Source organism: Quercus lobata, chromosome 5, assembly GCF_001633185.2.
Source record: "Quercus lobata isolate SW786 chromosome 5, ValleyOak3.0 Primary Assembly, whole genome shotgun sequence".
Classification (NCBI taxonomy): Eukaryota; Viridiplantae; Streptophyta; class Magnoliopsida; order Fagales; family Fagaceae; genus Quercus; species Quercus lobata.
Window position 1 is genome coordinate 53,587,188 of NC_044908.1, and position 24,785 is coordinate 53,611,972.

At 34.5% G+C, this 24,785-nt stretch overlaps 1 protein-coding gene across 1 annotated transcript; it reads right to left on the reverse strand.

Moving 5' to 3' along the window:
- Positions 1-2,848: 2,848 nt before the first annotated feature.
- Positions 2,849-22,276, reverse strand: LOC115988995 (cation-chloride cotransporter 1). The gene is made up of 13 exons (XM_031112635.1): positions 21,910-22,276; positions 19,883-20,032; positions 19,726-19,804; positions 19,060-19,151; positions 15,039-15,153; positions 14,038-14,138; positions 13,803-13,864; positions 12,442-12,666; positions 11,641-11,755; positions 7,763-7,957; positions 4,732-5,132; positions 4,410-4,571; positions 2,849-4,202 (listed from the first exon to the last, which is right to left on the reverse strand). The coding sequence occupies exons 1-13, from the start codon at positions 22,068-22,070 to the stop codon at positions 3,112-3,114; spliced, it is 2,949 nt and encodes a 982-aa protein (XP_030968495.1). The 5' UTR covers positions 22,071-22,276; the 3' UTR covers positions 2,849-3,111.
- Positions 22,277-24,785: the final 2,509 nt, after the last annotated feature.

A 24,785-nucleotide genomic window follows, 5' to 3' on the forward strand; every position in this document is an offset into this window, starting at 1 on the left:
CCCAATTTCTTTGCTCTGGCGTTAATAGTTGCGAAACCACCAAGGCCAAATCTGAGTTAGCGCTCTCTTTAGGAAAAGGGATAAAGCCTGGGAGGTTGGGAATCCAAGGATCAAACTAGATTCGAATTGAAGCACCATTCCCAACTTGAAAGCAAGCTGCCTTAGCTACAAGATGTCTGATGCCCATTAAACTTTTCCAAAAAGGAGAAGCTTTACCCAAAAAGGAGAGGGAAAGCCAATTATTTCAAACCTTGTATTTTGCTTTCATCACTTGAACACAGAGGCAATCCTTTCCTGAAACAATCCACCAGCCAAATTTGGAGAGGAGAGCTTGATTGAAGTCCCAGAAATTTTTGAAACCCAAGCCTCCCTCCTTTTAGGGCCAACATAAAGACAACCATGACATCAAAGTCCAGTACAAACCTAATTTTGAATTTGGATTCCATCAAAATCTATGAATTGAAGCATCAAGTTGGTCACACAAGACTTTAGGGAGCAAAGTGGCGAACGTGGCATAGATCGGAATTGCTTGAGCAACCGATTTGATGAGAGTAGCTCTTCCTGACCAAAATAAATTTTTGCTTTTCCAGCCACATAGCTTGTTATCCAACTTCTCTTTAATGAACCTGAAATCTTTATTTCTGCTCCTAGAAAGAAAGAGGGGAACCCCAAGATAGGTGGAGTTTTGAGACAGCGTATTGAGTCTTTAAGTATGCTTAACCTGACTAATGAACTGGGAACTTATCCCTTTAGAAGGGAAACAGCCAGATTTCTCCACGCTAATAATCTAACCCGACCAAGAGCAAAATTTCTCCAAGCAAGATTTGAGGATGGCAATCTCGGTAGATTTAGCTTTACAAAACAAAATAATGTCTTCCGCATAGCATGGCTTGGAGATGGACGGAGCAGCGTTAGAAACTTTAACCCCCAAAAGCCTTTTTTGTGATACTTCCCTGTTTAAGAGCCTCAAGAGCACCTCACTTCCTAGGATGAAGAGATAAGGCGATAAAGGATCGCCATGTCTAAGACCCCAAGAAGGGAAGAAGCTTGGACATTGGCCCCCATTTAACAATAAGGTAAACTCTATTAATGATAAGCATTGGTGGATAAGCTTGGTAAAATTGCTACTAAACCCAAAGGCTTTAAGAACCGCTATCAAGAAACTCCATTCCATTCTATCGTAGACTTTTTGGAAATCTAATTTGATACTAAGGTAGCCTTTTTTTCCCCCGTATGTTTGAAAGTATGCACAATCTCATGGGCTAGTACCACATTCTCATTATCCACCTATTCAACAAAAAGGCCACTTAGGCCGGATCTATCATTTTGTTTAGCAAAGGTCTCAGCCTATTCACAATAATTTTTTATATCACCTTATAGCACACATTGCAAAGACCGATAGAGCGAAAATAGTTAAAATTGTGCACACCTTTCTTTTTAGGAATAAGGGAGATAAAAGTCTTGTTGAATTCCTTCAACAGCCAGCCATTACGGAAAAAGCCCTGGACAGCAAACATTAGTTGATCACCAACTATATCCCAATAGTTCTTATAGAAGAGCACTGGGAAGCCATCTGGCCCCGAGGCTTTAAGAGCCTTCATTCCAAATACTACCTTTTTAATCTCATCTCTAGAGGGGACTCTACAAAGCTCCAAATTATCTTGGTCGATTACACAAGGTTGTATGAGACTCTCAAGATTCTCAGGAAACTGAGGATGGCTCAAATTGTATTAGGATGAAAAATTATCCAAAAAATATCTTTGAATATCCTCCGAGTCTCTGATCCAAGACCCATTTTCTAACTTGATTTCTGAAATGTAGTTCCTTCTCCTTCTAATGATAGTTGAAAGGTGGAAGAATCTAGAGTTGCAATCTCCTTCTTTAACCCACAACTCTATAGAATTTTGCCGCAACCACAAATCTTCTTTGGCTAGCCATTCATCAAGCTCTAAATTTAGAGATGCTTCAAGGTTCAAGTTCCCTTTCGTGCGCACTACTTGTTGGATCTTCAACAGCTTGTCTTGGAGGTCTTTAATTTTCTCCTCTGTATTCCCAAAAGAGTTTTTGTTCCACCTCACTAGGTCAGTACTAGTTACTGATAGTTTTTTTGCTAGCCTAAAGCCATGGGAACCTTCCACCCTAGTTTGCCAGGCATTTTCCACCACCATTTTGCTCTCTTTTTCTTTGGTCCACATTGCTTCAAACCGGAAAGGTCAAGAGCCCATCTTAGTTTCCAAATTGGTATCCAGCATAATTGGATTATGGTCCGAATTAGACTTACAAAGATGTCTAACCCCAGCCTTGGGGAATAAGGTCTGCCAACCTTGATCACACAAACACTGATCCAATCTTTCTCTTATGTTGGCTAGACCTTCTCTTTTATTTGACCATGTGAAGGAAGTACCAATGAATCCTAAATCAGGGGGGTCCGAATATACCAGAGCAACTATCATATTCTTATCAGAGAAAACCACATCTATATCCACACCCATTCTCCAAAAAAGAGCAAGACCACCAGATTTCCCAACTGAATCAACACACCAAGAATCTACAAACTTTAATCTATCACAAATTCTCTTCACCTTTGGAGTTTTAATTTTTGTTTCTGATAAAAAGATAATATCCGGATTGGCACCACGAATCAGTTATAGCTTTAGTATGATACTATAATAATATACATGCGCATTCAAGTTTCAATCAATGGTTATTAAGTAAAACTTTAAAACGACAGAAAAATCTCTGAATGACTTGTGTGTGTATGAGAGAGAGAGAGAGAGAGAGAGATGCTCCATCAAAATGGTTGCCACGTAAAGAGAAATCTTAAATATTAATCAAATGTATGTTGTAGTTCAAAGAAAGATTGTCTCAATTCTGTGAAATTTGATTCTAAACTTTTTACTAAAATTATAAAGTTCCCCCAAAAGAACCAGTCATTCCAAAATTTCTACATTAGTGAATGAAATAACAAAATACCGCTTTTTGCAAGAGAGAAAAAAAAAAAGAATAAATGTAACATTTAAACTACAAAAATTAGAGAGGGGGGAACAAAAAATAATAATAATAATATGAACAATGTAGTAATTACGGTCCAGAATTGCAGTCCACTGACAACTATGTGAACAGAGTTACCACATCTCTACGGTATCCTCTAACCATCAAAAGCCTTTGAACATTCTCTACCAACAAATCCATGTACTCCATGTAGAAATATGCCGGGTGGTTCACTGGAGGCGGCGGTAGGCTCACAAGCACAACTGCAGCCATTCTTGAGTATCTTAGTATCGTTGAATTTAACTTCAGAGTAGTGTAAAGAAACTTCTCCACCTGCTGCTCATTCACAACAACTGGCTTTCCATCAGCCATTAGTGGGGTCCCATTTTTCTCAGCCACTGCCTTCATCTCAGCTAAGTATGTAGCAACCCGCTGTTGCGCACCAGTGAATGCCTCCATTGAATCATCTGGCTGAGACCCACCCTCTGCCTGTGAATCCCACGATTTCATCGTTATAACAATCACCTCAGCTTGCATCCGAAGATCGTAAAGAAACTTCTTCACATCAGCCTTGAGCGCCTCAGCATCAGTATCTTCCTCTGCAATGCAAAAGACTTGAATCTTACAACTCTCGAAGCTCTCTTTAGTGAGAAGGAGCTGAGAGAGAAGCAGCATGAGACCACCATCTCTCACAATCCAATACAGATCTATGGAACCATACTGTCTCTGATACTCATTGGGCCACTCATCAAGACCCTTAACAATAACAACAGCCTTGTTTGCAACAATACAGTCATTTATTATTCCAACAAAGGTAGCAGGGATTTCAGTTAAGTTTTCACGACGCCATATTTCAGGGTAACGCATCACAACAATGTTTGGCTTTAGATTACCAAGGCCCATGGTTTGAACAATGCCACGGAAGCCTTCAGACATACTAGGCGCCACAACTATCTCTGCCACACCTTCACAACGCTTGTAATCAAGGTAGGTAGCGAGCTGCTTGCAGGCAGTCTTAGCATCTTCAGCACATTCATGATAGTCTCCATCTAGTATGGAGAAAAAGATAGACATTCCTCGGCCCTTTTTCTTCATGCAGTTCGCAAAATCAGCAAGTTTTGGATGGCAAGGTACATTTTCTGGCAGTTTCCCCCATGGCCTGCAAAATACCAGGGGGATTGGATACCAATTCTTTGGGTGCACTTGGTTTGCTGCAAAAATAACGATAATTAAATTACAATATTGGAACAGACATATATGCATTCATGATACATACATACACAGACCAAAGGATTACAGGCCCCACCCAACTTTTAAAAAATTGGCACAGGGTACCTTTCACAATTCAATGAGGATGGGAAATCACTAATGAAGAGTAATAAGAGGTCATGGTATAGTCTTCTCAGAAGTATACACACCTCCCAGTGACCGGAGACTGCGGAGAGCTAGTTGAAAATATGCACTCTTGAAACCATCACCCCAGTCCCCAGCCTTTCCTTTAAGACTCACATAATAATATATAAGGCTTGCAAGGGCTAGGGACACTATAGTGAATGCCCAAGAGATTAAGAACATAATCACTGCATGCAAAACAAAAGAACCACGTAAGTATGACAGTCAGAGTATATCAAACCAGACTGGCTGCACACACATAAATACACATGGCTATGACCTGTGCACCCAAAAACTAGATAATCAGAAAACAAAATCACAAATAAGATACATGACAAGGAAGCATACCTATACAAAGTGACGCTCCAAGAAGAGAGAGGCTCCAGTGGTGAAATTTCCACCGAGGACGCCAGCTGGGAGCATCTAGAAGATCCAGAAGGAAGCAAGATAAGTTCACACCACAATAACACAGAAGGAAAAACATAGTTATAGTCGGTGTGATAAGATCCAGGTTCCCAATTACGACACACCCAATACAGATGAATGCAGTAAAGAGGGTAGCAATGTAGGGCTCATTCCCATCTGCAACCTTGAAGTAGTTAAGAATAGGCAGGATGTCGTCATTGGCTATTGCTGCAAGAAGGCGTGGGGCACCTGTCAGGCTCTGAAGAGCAGCCCCTAATGTTGAAAGAATGATTCCAACGTAAACAATGACCGGGAAAGGCCAAGCAATTGTAGCTGTAAGTAACCTGCATAAAAACTTGATTTCACTTTTCAAAGTTCATACGGTTAAAAGAAGTTTATTAACTCAAATTCATGAAAACATTTTCTTTTTAACATACACGTTAAAATGTAAGTCTTAAAACCTGAAAAAAAGTAATACGAATATGCACTCTCAAAACTGACACAAGACAGTTACCAAAAGAAGTTTTCTTTTTTCTACCAGTCCTCAAACCATGGACCTTTTACTTTGTGATCCCCACACAGCCAACAGGTCACATGGAAGGCTAGTAGAGATAATAATAAACAGGACCAAGGGCAACTAAGCCAGCTGTTTAACCCCTAACTAGGTGCTGCTGGGTGCTGCAGACGACAGATTAGTGATAAGAAGACACCATCATAAACTATTCAGCAATATTTGACTAGATGTAGTTATTTATGATTCATAAAATATTTCCAGTTGAAAGAATGTCAAAGAGAAGGATGTACCATGCGCGATATAGGAGCAATTCGTTTAAGTATCTCATATTTTTAATCCTCTTGTAAACCCTAGGAATAATTTCTTGGTTGTGCAAACCAAAGAGAATGATGACCTAACTTAGATTGCACCAAGTGTGAAACCAAGTGGATTTATTACTTATCCATCCAGGTTTTCTAAGAATAATGTACGTATTTGGATCTTTAATATATTCTTCATGGCATTCTTTACAATATCTAACTCCTGCAGACAGGTTATTCTACAAGGTTGCTAAGATTATTCTATAGAGATAATTATCCATATTTAAAAAATAAAAGTAAAATATCAGCAAGTTAATGTCTTGTATTCTTCATGGATATACCAAGTAATTAATTTTTCTATTTGAAGAATATTTTAAACCTTACAGCTTCTATCAACCCAAAAGGCTTTGCAAATAAGTAGCATGGACATGGACACGACACAAGACATGACGACATGGTAATTCTTAAAAAAGTAGGACGTGACATGGTGCGGATATGTTACTTCATTATTATATCTTTTTGCATATAGAAATGTTATGTCCAAAACATTTTCACAACACTTCTACAACAAGTCATAGGTGTTAAGTTATTATTGATTCTAATTTGAATCTACCACTTAAATTACCTTTTTATCCACCCATAGTAGCTAATAACAACCTATCCATTAAAATTTGTTGTGAAAATGTTGAGAAATGTTGTGAATATAGCATTTCTCTTATGTATATTTTATTTATTTTTAGGCATATTTTATGTTTATATTAAAAACGTAATACCTAGTGCACAAAGCTCCTATTTTGCGCAGTCCAGGAGAGGTCATAGTAGGCACCTTATTCCCAATTTTATTTGGAAAGGCTAATTCCCAAACTCAAACCCACGACTTACTGCTTTTGATGGAAGACACTGGTCATCACACCAAGGCCCGACCTCTCATTTTTTTGATGTTAAAATTAAGTTTTCAAAATAAATAACTATTAAAATCTTTAAAACCATACCTAAAGTCAAAGGAATTTTTAAAATAAAACATCTATTTCTTCCTTCCGGGGACACGCATGTGTTGGTGTTCAACATGTGTTTGACATGTGCATGATGGGTATTTTGGAGTGTTTGTGCTTCTTAGGCAAGTAATGACGAAGAGAAACAAGAGAAACAACACATTACAGCAGAAAAGATAATAATAAAGAAAGAAGAAATATAGTCAACTCTTCCAAAGCCTCCTGGCTAAAATTTCCAATATATGACTGAAAAGAGTTAAAATCTTCTGAGCAATCAATTATCCTATCACTTTCATCCAATTATCTTTGCTTCTTCCCTTGGATGTCAAACTCTAACATGGTAGTAAGGTAAGTGACCCTCTTGAAACTGCTCTATTTTTTTACTCTCATTTTTTTTTCTTTTTCTGTGCTTTTCATCCATTATTTTTTGACAAAAAAATTGGATTTGAGCTTTTAAATGCCATGATCTGCCCTTTCGGATTGGTCGCTTTGTTAAAAGAAAGAAGTTTATGGAACAGTCAACATGGTTGTCTACTGCACTTTGGTTTATGCAAGATTTAACACTTCTTACAAATTACTTTGCACAGACCAGAGTAAGTAGAAACATGATACTTGGGTGACGTAAAATAAATACAAGCCCTAGGTTATGGAAATCTGATTCTATGCAACAGTTGGTTACATAGTTCTCATGCACATTTGGAGTATGGAGGAATACATTCTCCAAATAGCGAAAAGGATGATAGTACCTTTGCAACATTTTAAATCATACAAATGCAGCAATTTAGAACTACAAATTTTATTTCAATTCTTAATCAGTCAACATAGATAAACAGACGGCTTCACAAGGTATATGGCTCATGGATTTGCCTCATAATTGAATACAAGTAGCTGCTGAAAATAATTGGAATATATGCAATTTATTAAACTTTTGATATGAATATCATTAGAAATCTGATGTCAAAGGCAAGGGGGAGAGAGAAAGAAAAAAGATTTTTTATTTATTTTTGTTGGTAACTAAAGTTACACAAGAAACCAAGAGATTTTTAACACACAACCTAACCATCCACCCATTCTTGTGGACAAGGAAGTGTCAATTGAATTTGAGATAGCTCATTAGCAGAAAAGAAAAAGGAACTGCGTGCGCAACAACTTAAAAGAAATATAAATACCTGTCTGCCAATAGCTTCTTTCTGGTGGCAAGGGCTCCAAACAAAAACACAGAAACGAGATACATTACAGTAGTTGTAAGAGTCGCAGACAATGTTCCAATGGGAATTGAACGCTGAGTATCTTTCAGTGAAGCTGATCGATTTGAACCCGCCATAATTCCTGTTACAGCAGGGAAAAAGAGGCCGACCAATGCACTGAAAAATGTAAGAAAAGAAAACATGAGGTAAGAAACACCATGAAATAAATAATTCCATTTCATTTTTAATAAATTTATAGCTATGCTTCAGAGAAATCCTGGATCACAAAAAGTTTACCCACAAAGGAAACAACTTTTGAGACAATACAACTAAAATTTCACAGCATTCTACATTTTACTATGATCCAAGGATCTGGATGCTCGGTTCTCAATAAATTCATTATCTTAAACAAGCATGCAAAGTGCAAACAATTCCAGACTCTTTTTTTTCTTTTCTTTTTTTGATAATTAAATACAAAAATTAGATATGGCTTCATTGAACCTCATGACCTCATTTTCCACTTCTCATCTTCTAGACCCTTTTAAAAGAAAGACTTTTTTGTTATTGCTGGTTTTTTTTGGGAAGGGGAACCATTTAAAATATAAAAATGAAAATAAAAACCTGATTGTCATGCACACAATTGTTGCAAGTTAAGACAGGGCAGGCGATATATATATATATATATATATATATTGCCCATCTACCCGCATGCACATGGGGGGATGATGAGTTTCATAATTGGCAGCCCACTCTGAGACTTACAAGCAACGGGGCAAAGCTGGTTCTAGTGCTCAAGCATTAATTTGGGATATTTCAGATAATGGAAAACTTTCTTGGGACCTTTCTTAGTTAAAGTAGGTTGAATTTAGTCTTATTTTATTGTTCATTTGCCGCTGGATCAATTTTAATTAAGTTTAACAAGAATAAGGGAATCTGTAAGGTCTTAATTTTCTGGTTGTCATTGGCTGTACCAAAGTCTTATTTGTGTTTTAAGTCCTTTTCTTATTTGGTTTAGAAGTTCTTAAGTACTTTTCTATAGTTATTAGTAGTCCTAGTCTTTTCAAAAATAGGATATTTACACATCCTAGTACTTTAAGGAAAGGATTTACTAATTTAGCAATAGCCTATATAAAGGTTTTTTTTTTAAGGTAAGAATAATAAATATTGATTGGAGTGAGCCTAAATAAAGGGCTTTATCGGAATCTATAACATTCATAGTGAGATTGTTTTTAATTCCAGTAGCTAGTTTCAAACTTTGAGGGTGGGATTGCCTTCTCGTTCCTAAGTGTAACTGTTTAGGAAACCTAGGTGTAATTGCCTAGGGTTTATCTTTCTTTATTCACTGTGTTAACACCAAACAGCCATCAAACTCCTTCAAGGTCCAGACTTTTTATTGATTAGCACACAAGAACCCTTAAACATCAAACCCCATTCAAGAACCCTTCAAGATCTCATCAAGAATCCTAACTTAGTGTTGAATTCCTAAAATCCTACATCGCCCGCGCGCTAGGGGGGGGGGGGGGTGTCATTTCAAAACTCCCATGCCAGGCAATCCAAGAGTCTTGTTTGCCTACAAAATCAGGCTGCAATATCCCAAGAAAAGAATAACACAAGAAATATTTGTTTGAAGCATTATCAACAGGTCACTTGGATTAGAACATATTGCAAAAATGCCTAAGAAAGCATTCCATCTTAGGTATGTTTTCCCAAGTATTTTCTAAGACATACCACCTCTTTTTCCATTCCTCTGTTATTACAAAGATCTATTGAAATTGTTAGAATTGTGTAGTTAAATGATTAAATTTACCATATCCCAATAGCTTAAACTTTTGGGATAATTAGTAAATTAACATAATATTATAGCATAAGATCCTGAGTTCAATCTTTGACTCCTTCACTCTACCTTCCATTTAAATTCTCACATGCTGGGCCTCATTTATTATAAGGTAGTTTCGGCTCACACGTGAAGGGGAGTGTTAGAATTTTTTTTTTTTTTTGGATAAGTAGGGGGGAGTGTTAGAATTACGTGGTTAAATAATTAAATTTACCATATCCCAATAAATTAAGCTTTTGGGACAATCGGTGAAGATGTATTTCTTCTTACGTCTTTTCAACCCTAAAACAATTCTTTTTCTTTTACCTATAAAAACCCTAAAATCCCACACTTCTATTAGATAGCCATCAAATAACTCATCAAACTACCTTTAATTTGTAAGTCCTAACACCATCCCATAACACTTTCTTCAACACAATCCCAAAACCCTTTCCTCTTAGCTCTTTTCAACTCTAAATCAAATATATTTTCTTTTACCTATCAAAACCCCAACACACTTTGTTCTACTAAATAGCCATCAAACCACCTATAATTCCAAAGCCCTAACACAATCCCATAATCCTTTCTTCAAAAATTCCTAAACCCTAGATCCATAAATTCTCCTAACCCTAAACCCAGCAAAAGCACACGTAGAAAAATTCCCCAATTTATCCTACATCATTAAGTAAAGGCACAATGCAGCACAAGTCTAGAGTTTTTCATAGCCAACACAAGGCAATTTCACATAAGCACACCTAAAGCGACCACAGATTACCTACTTGCTAAAAATGTCGCTGCACCAAAAAATAGTCATTCTATGTTAAGTTGAAATACTATCGACTGAATCGAGAGAATATGAAGTTGAAAGGTAAAGGATTCACTAAAGAACAGAAGGTACAAGAGGAGACGACACTTTCCCCTCTCTCTCTCTCTCTCTCTCTCTCTCTCTCTCTGTTCCTTCTTCTTCTCTGTCTGTTCCTTACCTTTTCAGTGTTTCTCAGTTCCTTTTTTTATTTTGTTTTAATTTCTTTTCCAAGTCTCTTCCTCTCTCTTTTTTCAGATTCCTTCATTTCTTTTCAGATTCCTGTTGTCCTTGGCATATAGTAGTCTTTTCTTAGTTCTTTTATAAATTATATAAATACTGGACTTTTCATTTTTCTTTTCCTAGTTTACCTCTTAATCATTTCCCAACTTAAGTTTCTTAAACAGTCATTTCTTTTTATGAGATTAGCATGTAAGGTGGTGTCTGAAAATTTGAGAACGGATCCTGCTCTAAAATTTGTGTGCATAGCACCTTTAATAACTATACATAGTTCCTAAGCAGCAATTTACTAAAAAAATAAACAAATAAATAAAATAAAAAACTGATTTGATATCTCACAACTAGTCACGTTATTAATAGAGTTAAATGTAAAACTAGGACCAAATGGAAACTCCTAATTCTCTTATAATGATGGCAAAGCACGATATGTTTGGCTACAAACTTGGTTGTGGCCTAAGACTACAACTTCCTTCAAAAAAATTAACATTATTACATATTTTGAAAATCTAATTGTTGAATTCTTTACGCTCTTTACACACATGTCAAATTTTGGGTCAATCAAATATTATTTACTATATGATCTATAAACTTATTTTTTATGCAAAATTTTAGACTATAAAAACTTGCAATTTGAATGATTGATTGATGACATATCTATTATTTTTGATCTTCTGGAAATTTTGCAAGCATGGAGGATATAAAAAGAAAATGTAATCCAATGGTAGATTTGTAAAATTTAAACCCAATAAAAAGATATTGAGTGACATGTGGGTGTATAGCCCCATCATTGCTAAGGTTTTTTTCTTAAATGACTGAAAGTGTCATTAAATCATCAACTTATGACTAGGGATAAATAATCTGGAGGCCAAACAATCCACCAAACTCTAAAGCTGAGACAATCCTAAAATATGTTGTAGAAATAGCATTGGATCCCTAAGTGATATAATAGACAAACGAGGCATTTATCTGATAACATTGGCATAAGAAATTAGGGTCATAGCTTACTTAAAATTCCAGTAAACAGTTCCTTCGGGATCAGGAACTCCAGCTTCGTTGGTATTCTGATAACCTGGACTCCAGTTGTCTTTAAAAGTGTCCAAACTCAAGCCCGTTATTCCAACTGTTCCAAAGATTGCAAGAGAAGATAACTTTATTGACCCCTCCACCAAATAAATTCCAGAATGAGCAGAAAAAGGATAAAAGAATCAGCAGCACAAATATCTAATAAGAATTAAAGGCGAAAGCTACAAATGTAAAAATGGCGACACACAAAATAAAGACAATCAAAGTACCTGACCTCATATCATAAGCAGACCACCTGCCTATTACGTAATTGATATTTGAATCATTAGCCAAAAATGCAACACATAACAATGAATGTAAACGTGTGTATGTGCGTATATGTAGGGCCAGCTCCAGTATATAGACAAGTGAGGCAATTGCCTTAGGCCCCCAAGTATTAATCAATATTTTTTTTAAACAAAATATAAAAAAGTACAGATGTAGTGCATCGCTTACAGGGAACGCCCTAACTAACCCTTGCCCACTTTTCACTTCTAGACATTGATTTGGGTCCCACGAGGATTAACTAAATAAGGACATGTAACAAAATTCTCCCAAAAGCTACTTCAATGTGTCTATTGATGCTCTCAACTACAAGAGACTCATAGCATCGCTATCATGTGCACTACAGTGTGATGTTAAATAATACACACACACACACACACACACACACACATATATATATATAGAGAGAGAGAGAGAGAGACCAATTCCCAAATTGAAAAACATAAAAAATACACTCACCTGCAGGATGATCCTTCCTTGTCAAAAAGACCCCTATGAATATGCAGAATAGGGAGAATAGAACAGGTATAAGGAAAGCAGGTGCAACCCGATTGATCATTTTCACACCACCAAACACAATAAAGCATAGGACAATAGTCACAACAATCCCGTAAACTTGCAGGTCATGTGGACTAGGACTTTCTACCCGCTCAAATGTTGTCACATTAACATTTGTGACAGTCTCTGCATTAACAACAAGAAACCTATAAATATTACAAGATACAATTTTAATATATTTGAACGGTACATTTTGCTTATTTGTGCAATAAAAACAACTGCCAACAATTTAACTATATAGAGTGTGATTGGGTTTAAGTATACAGAGTGCAACTGCAAACCTCAGAGAAAGCAAACATAATGGATAGTCATATAGAAGAACCATAAAAGCTTTTGTACATTCACACAGAAAAAAATGTGGTGGGTGCATTCTTTTATTATTATTTTTTTTAAAGATGCTACATTTTTTATTGTTTTAGGGAAGCAAGGTGAACACGTGCAAAAGAGAAGGAAGAATTACAAAATGCGCCTTTTATGAAAGATCCTCCATGTCCTACATCAAATGTCAAAATTCTGTAACAGTTCAAATAGCACAACCATTTCCATGATAGGAAAATCTTTTCATCTGTCAAGGTGAAGACAGTGGATTTTGTTTTTTGTTTTTTTTTTTTTTTTTTTTTTTTTTTTTTTTCAAATGAGAAGAAGACACTAGATTCAAAATTATTACGATATCATCAACACAACTTTTACTATTTTTATATAAGTAACAACCTTAAAATAATGATGCCACATCAGCTATTTATTTATTTTTTGAGACAGTTAGAAAAAAAAAAAAATACAATAATGTGCTGCCAACCTCGCAGCTCGAACCCCTTCTCTCCTAATCCCCCAAGCAGTTTGTGCATAGAGAGATGCCAATTGAGCTATAAGGCTCTTGGCATCAACACAACTTTTACTATATCTCTACTATTAGTCCGATGAGCTAAAGCTCAACTGGCACCTCTTCCTCTTGCAAGTGCTAGGTGGAAAGTGAGGTCGTGCACTTAAGACCCATTGGGTCCTGTGAAAGTTACCAATTTAAAATTATTATATAAAAAAAATAAATAAATAAAATAAAAAAAAACACAGTATTAAAGATATGCTGGACCGCACACCAATTCACACCAAACTTGGTATCAGGCCAGAAGTTCGGAGTTGCAATGACAGTACCAATACCACACAGTTATTAAAAAAACCAAAGTGCAAAACATCAACTGTCAACAATTGGTAGTCTCATGCTATCTAAAAAAGGATGCAGTCAACTAGCAAAATCTCATGGTAACCTCTAAAAATCCCAGCAGCTGGCACAGCTTTCAGAAAGGTTTCTACAGCTCCCAACACATACCTAGTACCAGAAGCACATGAAAATGCAAAGTTAACAACAGTAATGTTTTCATATCATAAATCAAGCAAAATATAGAGAACACATTAATGGCATGCCTAAAGACTATCATTCTTAAGGACCTCAACCATATATATTATGCCATTATCACAGCTAAGTTCATAGAATACACTTACAGGGCTCCAGCAATTGCATTCCCAAGGAAAAAACATAGTCCAATGCTAACTCCAACCTCTGGACCAAGGGCACGACCAATGAGATAGTACGGTCCCCCACCCTAGAAGCAAAGTAAATTTCTTTTATAAGTAATAAAAGTTCTATTGAAAAAGAAAATAGGGTAAAGCCCTAGTACATGGGAAGTATACAAGAGCAACACAGATATAAACAAAATTACAAAGATCTAAAAATTCCAAAAAAGAGGAACGAGCAAAACCCTCCAAGAACATTTTATCATTAATTCCAACATGATCTCTTTGGTGAAATCAACAGGAGCAAATTTTAATATGAATAGGCATTCCAAAGGTGAGGTTTTGCAATAAACAATATAATGCAGCAGAACACTTGAACAATAATGTATATAATTATAAACCCAAATATGTGCAAAAACCCTGTGAATATCTTGTGTCTATGTGAGTGAGTGTGTGTGTTGCATCATCACTTGATCATCTAATCCACAGGTTTTAAATACTTTGTACCAATCTGCACTAGTGTATCCCAGTACAAAATAAAACACATTAAAGAATAAATGTGTTTTCCCTCATCAAAAATGTCCCCAATGATCTTAGGGCCAAATAGCATCTCCTCTCTCCATAAATAAGCAGTGAATAGTTCAATCCCATATGAGTGTGCGAGTTATATTTAACGATCAGGAAGAGAGAGAGAAGTCCCTCAATTCCCTCGCAAATTTACACAAAGAAATAATAACCTACCCAATTTTTTCTTGACTCACAAAATAACATATTGAAACCAACAAGTAAGATATAGAAAAGTACTTGCGGATAATTTGTCAAAACTGACATCCCAGAAATAACACCTGCTCCTCTCAAGCATGATCAATTAATATATTTGGAATAGCTAGTGGTTTTTGCTTTCATTGACATTCATAATCATCACCCCAGAGGCAAAAAGAGGCAAGCAAATCTGGTAAAGTAGCAAGTAGATTGCAAACATCATCTACCTTCATCGCACCATTAGTTGCAATAGCACTCAGTGATATTCCAGTCAGAAAAGTACACAAACCACAAAAAGACACCAGCAACAATGACTCGCCTATGCCAGCCATACCAACAATCCTGCAATGCTCATAATTTGAAAAAAGAAATCACTGACAAAATAGTTGGTCAAACAAGAAAGGCAACACATTGAATTCAATCATTTACCCAAAAAAAACAACCACAAGAAGGACATACAGGTAAAGTAATTATGATCATCAGTATCCAGTCAAAATTAGTCACTATAGAGAGATCCAGGTTACATTATTATGCTACCTGATAAATTACCCATAACAAACATAGAATGAGTTCTTCAACACAAACCCAGGAATGGTAGCCCTCCCCCTTACAAAATTACCACCCTAACAAATGTGAATAAATGCCTGGTACAGCCGCATGGGGAATTTACAAGCAGCCTTAAAATAATGACTCACTAATTCTCAACACAAGAAGAGAACATCCTCAATGGAGCCATGTATAAATCAAACACCAATACCTCAAACACTGCAAGTACATTAAGGAACACTCAATTCACATGTGGACATGTAATTGTTATTTTGGTAGAACCATTCTTTCAATCTAGGAAAAGTTATAAACAATAAACATGTAGACATAACAAGGTCCATTTGCAATTTAGACAATAATGTCAGCCATCTTTCGATGGTTTCAATCTGCCAAATAACCAAATGTTGTTATTTAGTCCAGGCATACTTGGAAAGCTCCTACTTGACTTTTTTCCACCTTGGAGCTTTTCTTTCTATAACAGTTTTATTTTTTTATAAGTAACAAACTTTTATTGAATTAGCAAAACTTCCAAGTGTACAAGGGGCATACAAAGAAAGATCAACATCAACATCTCAAAGAACAAAACTCTAACAAATCTAAAAAGGAAACACAAGGGAAAACTTGGAGAGCTCTAGCCCATTCCAGCAAAGAAGAAAAGAAAATGGATTTACGCTCAATGAGAGACCACTCAACATCCTCAAAATTTCTAGCATTTCTCTTCCTCAAAATGCACCACATTAAGCAATGTAGCACAATCTTCCAAATTGCAACATTGCGGTGTCAACTAAAACTGCCTTTTCTTTCTATAATAGTAAACTTCATTATAGGTTTTTTTTTTTTTTTAATTATATTATAGGCGTGCCTCCTTTCTGTTATTTAGTCCATTAAATAGATGGGGAAATTTATTTTTTCTTAACAAAAAGGTTTACACCTTACAGTCAACTTGACAAAAACAAATGGCGCTCATCTTTGTAGTCTACACAGATAAAGAGCCTCTAGAATTATTTATTTTCATAGTCTACTTTGTTTTCTCTTCAAAATCTTGAAACTTCCAAAATTCTCCTAAATCTAATAAGATTACTTCCCTTAACAAGGATGTTAAATAGCTTCCACCCTTTCATCCACCTACTTTTCTAGGATATCCCTCCCCCCCCCCCCAATCTCTTTCATAAGCCTTACACTAGTCCATCCTTTTTCTATCTTTAGTTAAAATGAAGATCTTAAGCAGAGACTTCAAGTAGCTTGGTAAAAGATATAAGTATCTTATGTAATTCGCAAGATTGATTGTATGGTCCCCTATTGTATACTTCCTGTATACTTGGGTAACTCTATTTTTTGATATCAATGAAATTTTACATTACTTATCCACACAAATATATATATATATATATATATATGTCTTCCCTTTAAGAACACTACAATTTATTAGTTTAAGCTCACATGCACCTAGAAAGTAAAAATCAATTATCAAGCAATGATATGTAAGAATTAAACTCTGATTATATATCAAACATGATCTACTTGAATACAAGATCACACAGTAGCCTACTGCATGAAGCATATAATCACACAATCACACAATTCTCCTTACATCTTTCTTCATAAATAGTCAAACCAACAAAGAAAAATGGCAGTTTTGCCCCTATCCATTGTTTTATATGTTAGAATTATAGTCAAATGACTAAACTTACAATTTCCTAACAGCTTAACCACTTGGGACAATTGGTAACTTAACATAGTATCAGAGCATGAAGTCCTAAGTTCGATCCATGTCTCCACTCTATATCCCATTTAAAATTGTTAAAAATTTCACATGTTGGGCCTCAATTATCAAGGGGGAGTTTGGGCCCAAACATTAGGGGATTGTTAGAATTATGATTAAATGATTACATTCACAATTTCAGTCCCACATTTTAACTGGTTAATTTCCAACTTTGGCTAAATGGCAAGAACCTAGCATGCCAATCATGATTGATTATGGTGGTGCTGGTGGCGGGTGTGGGGGGTTGGCTGAAGAGTGGTCATGGTTGAGTCCAATCTAGATTTCATGATTTTGCTTATGTCAATATAAGTATGTATAAACGTTTTTCTATAAATATGCCCCCATCTAGTATGTGCGTGTGTGTACAAAACTATGCACACACAAACACACGCTACATGAGGACATACATGATGTGTGTCTTTTTTTTAACTATTTAAAAATAATTGAGAATTACTACAGTTACAAACATAAAAGATAAAACAAGTTAAATGAATAAATTTGGTAAATTATTTAGTTGCAGGAGAGAAATTGAAAATGAAGAAAGGAGCACAGGGAAATTAAAGAAGAAAATGGCAGTGAACATGGGTTGGAAGTTGATTGACGGTAGTTTAGTTTTTTTTTCTTTGATAAGTAATAAGATATTTGTTGAGAGAACTGAACAAAAAATGGTATTCTTAATTTTTCTGACTAAATAAGCCTTAGATGTATATCTCTGCTCTTCTACTAGTAATTTTTTTATGGTTAATTTGGATATTCATAAGATGACACAAAAGGAGAGAATACCCTTTCTATTTGTGCATGTATGTGCATGGACACACACACACATGTATGACCATCTGAATGTGTGTGTAAGTGTATGTTTTTTATACATATAAAGATGCTAAGAAGATCTCTTTTCTTCTCAGTCAGATTCTATGCAGGCACTCTAAACCCTAAAGTGTTATTTATTGCTTCTTTAAAACCCTTGCCCGTACTACTCTCTCTTTCTCTATATACACACACATACGAGAGAAACTATGATAGAACAGTGCTCCATCAAAGTTGATGGGATCTCATCCATTTTCGTGTATAATGGTGAATTTTTTGCAATTCAAACCATTCAATAGGTTTAGCATCTCTTATACACTAGATAGCCAAGTGACAATTATAAATTCGACATTACTAAAAGCAACACAGGATTTTTTTTTTTTTTTTTTAACTCATATATGCAATATGCTCACCTAAGTGCTCCAAAAGTGGGAAGCGGTATCACATTATCTTATTATAGAAGCACACCCACACAATATAAATGAACATTTTTTTTTTTTGATAAGTAATAAGACTTTTATTGAAAAAAATTGAACATCATGTTCACGATGGTGAACACTTTGAACAAAGAAACAAATACAAGAAGATCAAGAGCTAAAGGAAATAGAAACTAAAAAATCAGCTACAGCAGTACAGTTCGTACACCCCCAAATACGAGCCCAAAGAAACAGAGTACGAAAAAGTAAACATTTATATTGTGTGGGTCACTTCATATACGAAAGTAAACAGAGTACGAAAATATAAATGAACATATAGGTCACTTCATTGATCTAAGCCAAATTTGACAACTATCTACTGTCATGCTTATAGATTTGGCACCTCCTAGTATTTCCAATGGAGACATCCAAGGTTCAAATAGCTTCACCCGCAACTATCGAATTATCAAGAAACAAGATTTGTTTGAACGGTTTAGATCTATAAATAATATGATTATTATACGTAAAATAGGGTGAGACCCCATCAATTAATATATACATATGTAACCAATGAGCTCTTCTCCAATGGCACCTCTTCCCCTTATAAGAGCAATATGGAGGTGGCGATGCATAACCCACCAGTTGTGTGTGAATATGTATGTATCAAGTGTTATGAAACTAACTAGTCTCAGCAGGAACTCCAGCAACATTGCTTACCATGAAAATCGGATGTAGTAGATAATTCCCAATATGTTTTGCAAGCACGGGACAAATACACCCATCAGAGTACCAAATTTTGGATCAGCAGGCTGCATATGATAGCACATCAAAAGACCAAATAAAAAGCATCAGAAATATAGTTCAGACGAGTGCCCAAGGTCAATGAACCAGAGATAACTCTGATACAATATTCAGTCACAAACAGTTTTCAAGCAAAGCAATAGGTTACATCTAGAATAGAAGGAAGCAGTAAAAAGAAACATATGAAAAGGCAAATACACACCTGATTCACACCTCTAAATTCAATCTTTAAAAATAATTTGGCATAGTTTCCCTCGGTAAATAAGGCTCTATTGAAAATGAAATCCAGGAAAGAAAGACCAGTTCTTAAGATTTTAACAAACAATATCACACTTTCTTCAGAGATTATAACAAACAATATCACACTTTCTTCAATTAAAACCACAAATAAGAACCTAGATTCTTAAATCTCCATTTCGTTAACATACAAAGAAAGAATGTTATCTGCATTGTTATTTCATCAGTTCTTATGCTGTGATTTCAAATTATGATTTTCTATCAAAACAAAGCATACCACAACAAACAGCAGGGGAAAAAATTATGCAAGGAAACAGCATAAATGTTCAAGAAACTAGCATATACCTTTGGCCACCCAAGAGTAATGGAGACATCGTCACCATCTCTAGGACTAGAAGGTGCTGGAATCTGCTCCCCTGTCATACTGGAATATATAAACTGAATTTTGAGAAAAAGATGGATTAAATTCAGAAACAATAAGAACAAAAGCAAAGCAACCTACCTCTTGAGACCAAGAATGTTAACAAGAGAATCAAAACCGAACAATTCCAATTTTGATTCTCCCGAGGGACCATTGGCTTGTTCATGTACCGGCAAGGATCCTCCATTACTATCAGCACCCATATTAGCCTGTTTTCCTACTTTGATTTTTCTGAAAAAAAAAAAAACAATATATATATATATATAATGTGCTCTCTTATCTGAATATGTATATAAAAAATCAGACTTCACTACTTAAAATGCTCGTCCAGTGAAGAAAATGTGCAAAAACTCAATTAAGAACATGATTACTCTAACATGCAATATGAACAGCCAAAAAAGTAATCAAAGTTTAGACTTGTAAAAAGTTCAAAAAATCATCCAAACAAATATCATTTTGCTCTAAAACTTCTTATTAATCCATTCCTAATACGATGCTTTCTTCTTCTTTTTTTAAATTAAGCACAACCTAACCAAATTCACGTCACATAGCCTGATTTCTATGCATCCAAAAAATATCAAAGAGATTGTATATTATGCTCTTTGTGCTCTCTTATCTCAAAATGTAGATCAAAAATCTAACTTTCACTACTTGATAGGCTCGTCCAGTAAAGAAAATTTGCAAAAACTCAATTAAGAACATGATTACTCTAACACACACTATGAACAGTCAAATACGTAATCAGAGTTTAGATTTATAAAAAGTTCAAAACTCATCCAAATTAATAACACTTATTTCTAAAAACTTCTTAATCCATTCCTAAACACAATGCTTTCTTTTCTTTATCTAAAGCAAAACCTAAATGCTCAACTGTGGCACAAATAGGTCAAATTCTTTCAGAAGCAAATGCTTTGGAATATTCCATTCTTGTAGCAGCCACCGCTTCAGATCCTGCTCCTCTGCAATTTTTGGCCCCATATGCTGGGTGTGCCATGGGGGAATATTTCCGCGATAATGGGACGCACACATTAATAAACTATGATGATCTTAGTAAACAGGCAGTGGCATATCCAAAAATGTCATTATTTTTACACTGACCACCAGGCCGTGAGGCTTTCCCAGGCGATGTTTTCTATTTACCAAATTTACGCCTGATTTGTATGTATACAAAATATATCAAGGAGATTGGATATTAAGCTCTTTGTGCTCTCTTATCTCAAAATTCAGATAAAAATTCTAACTTCACAACTTAATAGGCTCGTCCGGTGAAGAAAATGCCAATTAGAACATGACTACTCTTAACATTAGAGTTCAGATTTATAGAAAAGTTCCAAAACTCATCCAAAAAAATAACCTTTAGTTCTAAAACCATCTTATTAGTCCATTCCTATAATTTAAGCACAACCGAACCAAATTCACGTCACTGATTTCTGCGTATCCAAAAAAATATCAAAGAGATCGAATATTAAGTTCTTTGTGCTCTCTTTATCTCAAAATTCAGACAAAAAATCTAACTTCATTACTCAATAGACTCGTCCAGCAAAGAAAATGTGAAAAAAATATTCAATTAAGAACATGATCACTCTAAACACACGCTATGAACAACCAATCAAATAATCAAAGTTTAGATTTGTTAAAAAGTTCAAAAAAAACTATCTCAAAATGTATATCAAAAAATTTCCGACTTTGACCACTTGAATATGCTCCACCAGTAAAGAAAATGTGCAAGAACTCAATTAAGAACATGACTATTCTAACATACACTATGAACAGCCAAAAAAAGTAATCAGATTTTAGATTTGATAGTTCAAATTTTAGATTTTAAAAAAAAGTCCAAAAACTCATCCTAACAAAATAACATTTTCTTGTTCATTAATCCAATCCTCCTAAACAACAATCCTTTCTTCTTTTTCTCGATCAAATTCAGCCTGATTTGCTTTGCATCCATCCAAACAGATTTCTAAAGCACTGAAAAAAGAGATTGTAAAGCTGCTTCGAACTCCATCACACATTCACAGTTTCACAAACCATTCAAATCAACAACAACAACAACGACAAAAAAAAAAAAAAAAAAAAAAAAAAAATCCAATTGTAGAGAGAGAAAGTACTGGCGAGAAGCTTGGTGATCGGCGGAGGAGGAAGAAGATCCAGGATCGATTGAAGACATTTGGAGCACAGCGCGATCATTGGCAACGACAGGTCGGTACTTACGAGCGCCAATACGGCCCGGGAATTCTTCCTCCGCATTCTCTATATCGCCATTGTCCATTTCCTTCGGATCTAAAAATAAAAATCCAAACTATATTGTAATAATACTAGTCAAAATTACTGAATTTAGATCCAATATTACGAAGCAGAGAGAGAGAGAGATCTAAACTAAGACCACGAATTTGATAGAGATGATGAGAGAAAGAGAGACGTAATGGAATTGAAATTGAATTGGATTAATAGTCAGATGTGGAAAAAAGAAACGTTTTTTTTTTTTTCTTTTTTGATTTGGAATGTTACCTCTTTTATTTGTTTATTTATATTTATATATTAATCCAAAAAAAAAAAAAAGGAAGAAGGTTTTTTTTGCTGATATTTCGGTTCAAGCGATAGTAGTGTTGGTTACTTGTTACTTCAGTTGTTACTTGTTACTTAAGTTTTGGTTCAATCTAAATGAACATTTATGATCTTCTTTTGATAACAAAGGATATATGATTAATTAGCTATTAATAAGTTTGTTACATAAGTTTTCAACCATATCAAGGGCCGGCCTTTATCAAAAAAAAAAAATATTATATCAAGGGCCGGCCAACATTTCACCACATCTCGTGATTAAACAAAAGATACGTGATTAGATAACAAAATAATTCCTATATTAGTAAGTGCATCAACATACTTATTAGTTTCTTAGTAGACATACCTAATTTGCTTGTTAGTTACAGTAAGTAGTTTGTTTTACCAGAATTTAAATTTTAGGTAAATTTTGTTTAAATAATCAGGATTTTTTTTTCTTCTTTAAATAGGTAAAACTAAAGACAGAAAATTCTTAAGAAAATTAGGGATAGTATAACCCATTGTATTCATTTTACAAAGTTTTGGTTTTTTAGTGGCGCTTTATTTTTTTAATTATTAATTAAATGCATTTAGTTGTTTTTATATATTTTTAAGTTAGGAAGAAAAATTTAAACTACAGAGATCCAAGTTTTTGATAGCCAACTATAGACATTTACGTTGGAAATACTTAATTATGTCATTTAGTATTTATGTTTATATGTTTTAGTGCAATGATCACTTACTAATGATCAAAAGAGGTAACATTAGTCTAATGTGATGAAATTAATAATTGACAACTTTCTCAACTTTAAAAAGGAGGTATGCAAACATGGATTATAAAGGAGGCATCCCAACTTCTTTAACATTGATTGTGGTGGTTGCAGAGGTAGAGTTACTCTAATGCATAAATTTTGTGAGGTTTGTTTAATGTTTATCATTTTAAGAAAATAATATTTACAAAAATATGTTAATAACACAGAAGAGAATATGTAACATTAATTTCAAACATTGATGATAAGTTTTGTCTTCTCACTTTCTCTTTTCTCATTTTTTGTGTTTTCTATCTATATTATCTCAAAAAAAAAAAAAAAATATATATATATATATATATAGGAGAGAATATGTAACTTACTATTCTACAAAATTATTTAGTTCTAAAATTCAAGGGGCATTGATTAAATAAAATAAAATTCAAAGGGTATTTGCATGTTGAATAAGTCCATTATGCTTTCAATAACAGCATGCAATTCTTCTTTTCTTTCTTTCTACTCTCTCATTTTTTTCATTTTTTTTTTTTCCCTTCCCATCACAGTAAAGGCAATTCGCAACTTTGTGGTTCAGTAAGCAATAGATGAATTTCTGTTTTGATTTTGTTATTATATCATTGTAACTTCACATGTTAGGGTACTCAGTTGTGTGTGTAAAGTACAAAACCCAAAAAATATATATATAAATAAATTTAATAGTATTTTTATTGATTTTTGCCACCTTTTACTTGAATTAAATGGTCCGATTTTGGACAAAGCCTTTACTTCAGGCCCAAAAAGGGGAAATGGCATACCCGTTGGCCGTTGCTTATTCATTAAGTCAAGATGCTAATGCAGTGTTTGGGTTTGTCTGAAACTGATAAGAGTTGAATTACAAAAAGTTATCTTTTTGTTATTATTAGTATTACAATAGGGTAGGAAATTTGAATCCAAATTCTCCATAACCAGAAAAATTTTTTTTTTTTTTATGAGAATTAATTTTTATTTTTTATATATAGAAAATAGTATTGAGTAACTTACTAGCTCTTGTGCAAAGAATTAACGAGGAATTATTAATGCAAAGATATCAAGTTATCAACCTGGAGAGCAACAATATGATTAATTATTATAGCTTTTAAATATTTTTAGTTTTTCACTTTTTAGAATCATATCATATTATATCGGACATTTATATATTAAAAGTTGCTCTCTCTCTTTCTTCTTTTTTTGGTATAAATAGGTAGCAAAGAGAGAGAAGAAGATTAACCGCAAACACGAGACACCACAAATAATACCATTATAATTAGGCTACCACTTAAACAGTTAAAACCCAAGTTGGATTTTTAAATTTGTGATTTAATATGTTGATTAAAAAAAAATATTAAAACAAAAAACGTATAGCAAGTATACTCTAAAACCCACCTCCTCTAGAAGGTGCCACCATATCATTGCCAAAATTTGCACCAAAATATAATTAACATAAGTGTTTACTATATTCTATATATAAGAAAAAAAAAAGTTAATCAAATAACTTGTATGTAAATAAGTAAGAGTTTTTTTTTTACTACTTTTTCACCAACATAATGAATCAAACTTCGACATGCCACATTGAACTAATCCTAAACATCTAATACTTAGCTTAACTCAACTCAACTCGTTTACAACCGCAAATCTAATGTCTAACACAACAGACATAT

Coding starts and splice junctions, on each gene's coding strand:
- LOC115988995 (XM_031112635.1), bottom strand. CDS start 22,070: ATGGACAATGGCGATATAGAGAATGCGGAGGAAGAATTCCCGGGCCGT. Junction 13,865..14,037: donor AATGCAATTGCTGGAGCCCT/GTAAGTGTATTC, acceptor TTCTGGTACTAG/GTATGTGTTGGGAGCTGTAG. Junction 5,133..7,762: donor AAGAAGCTATTGGCAGACAG/GTATTTATATTT, acceptor GTTTTTATGCAG/GTTACTTACAGCTACAATTG.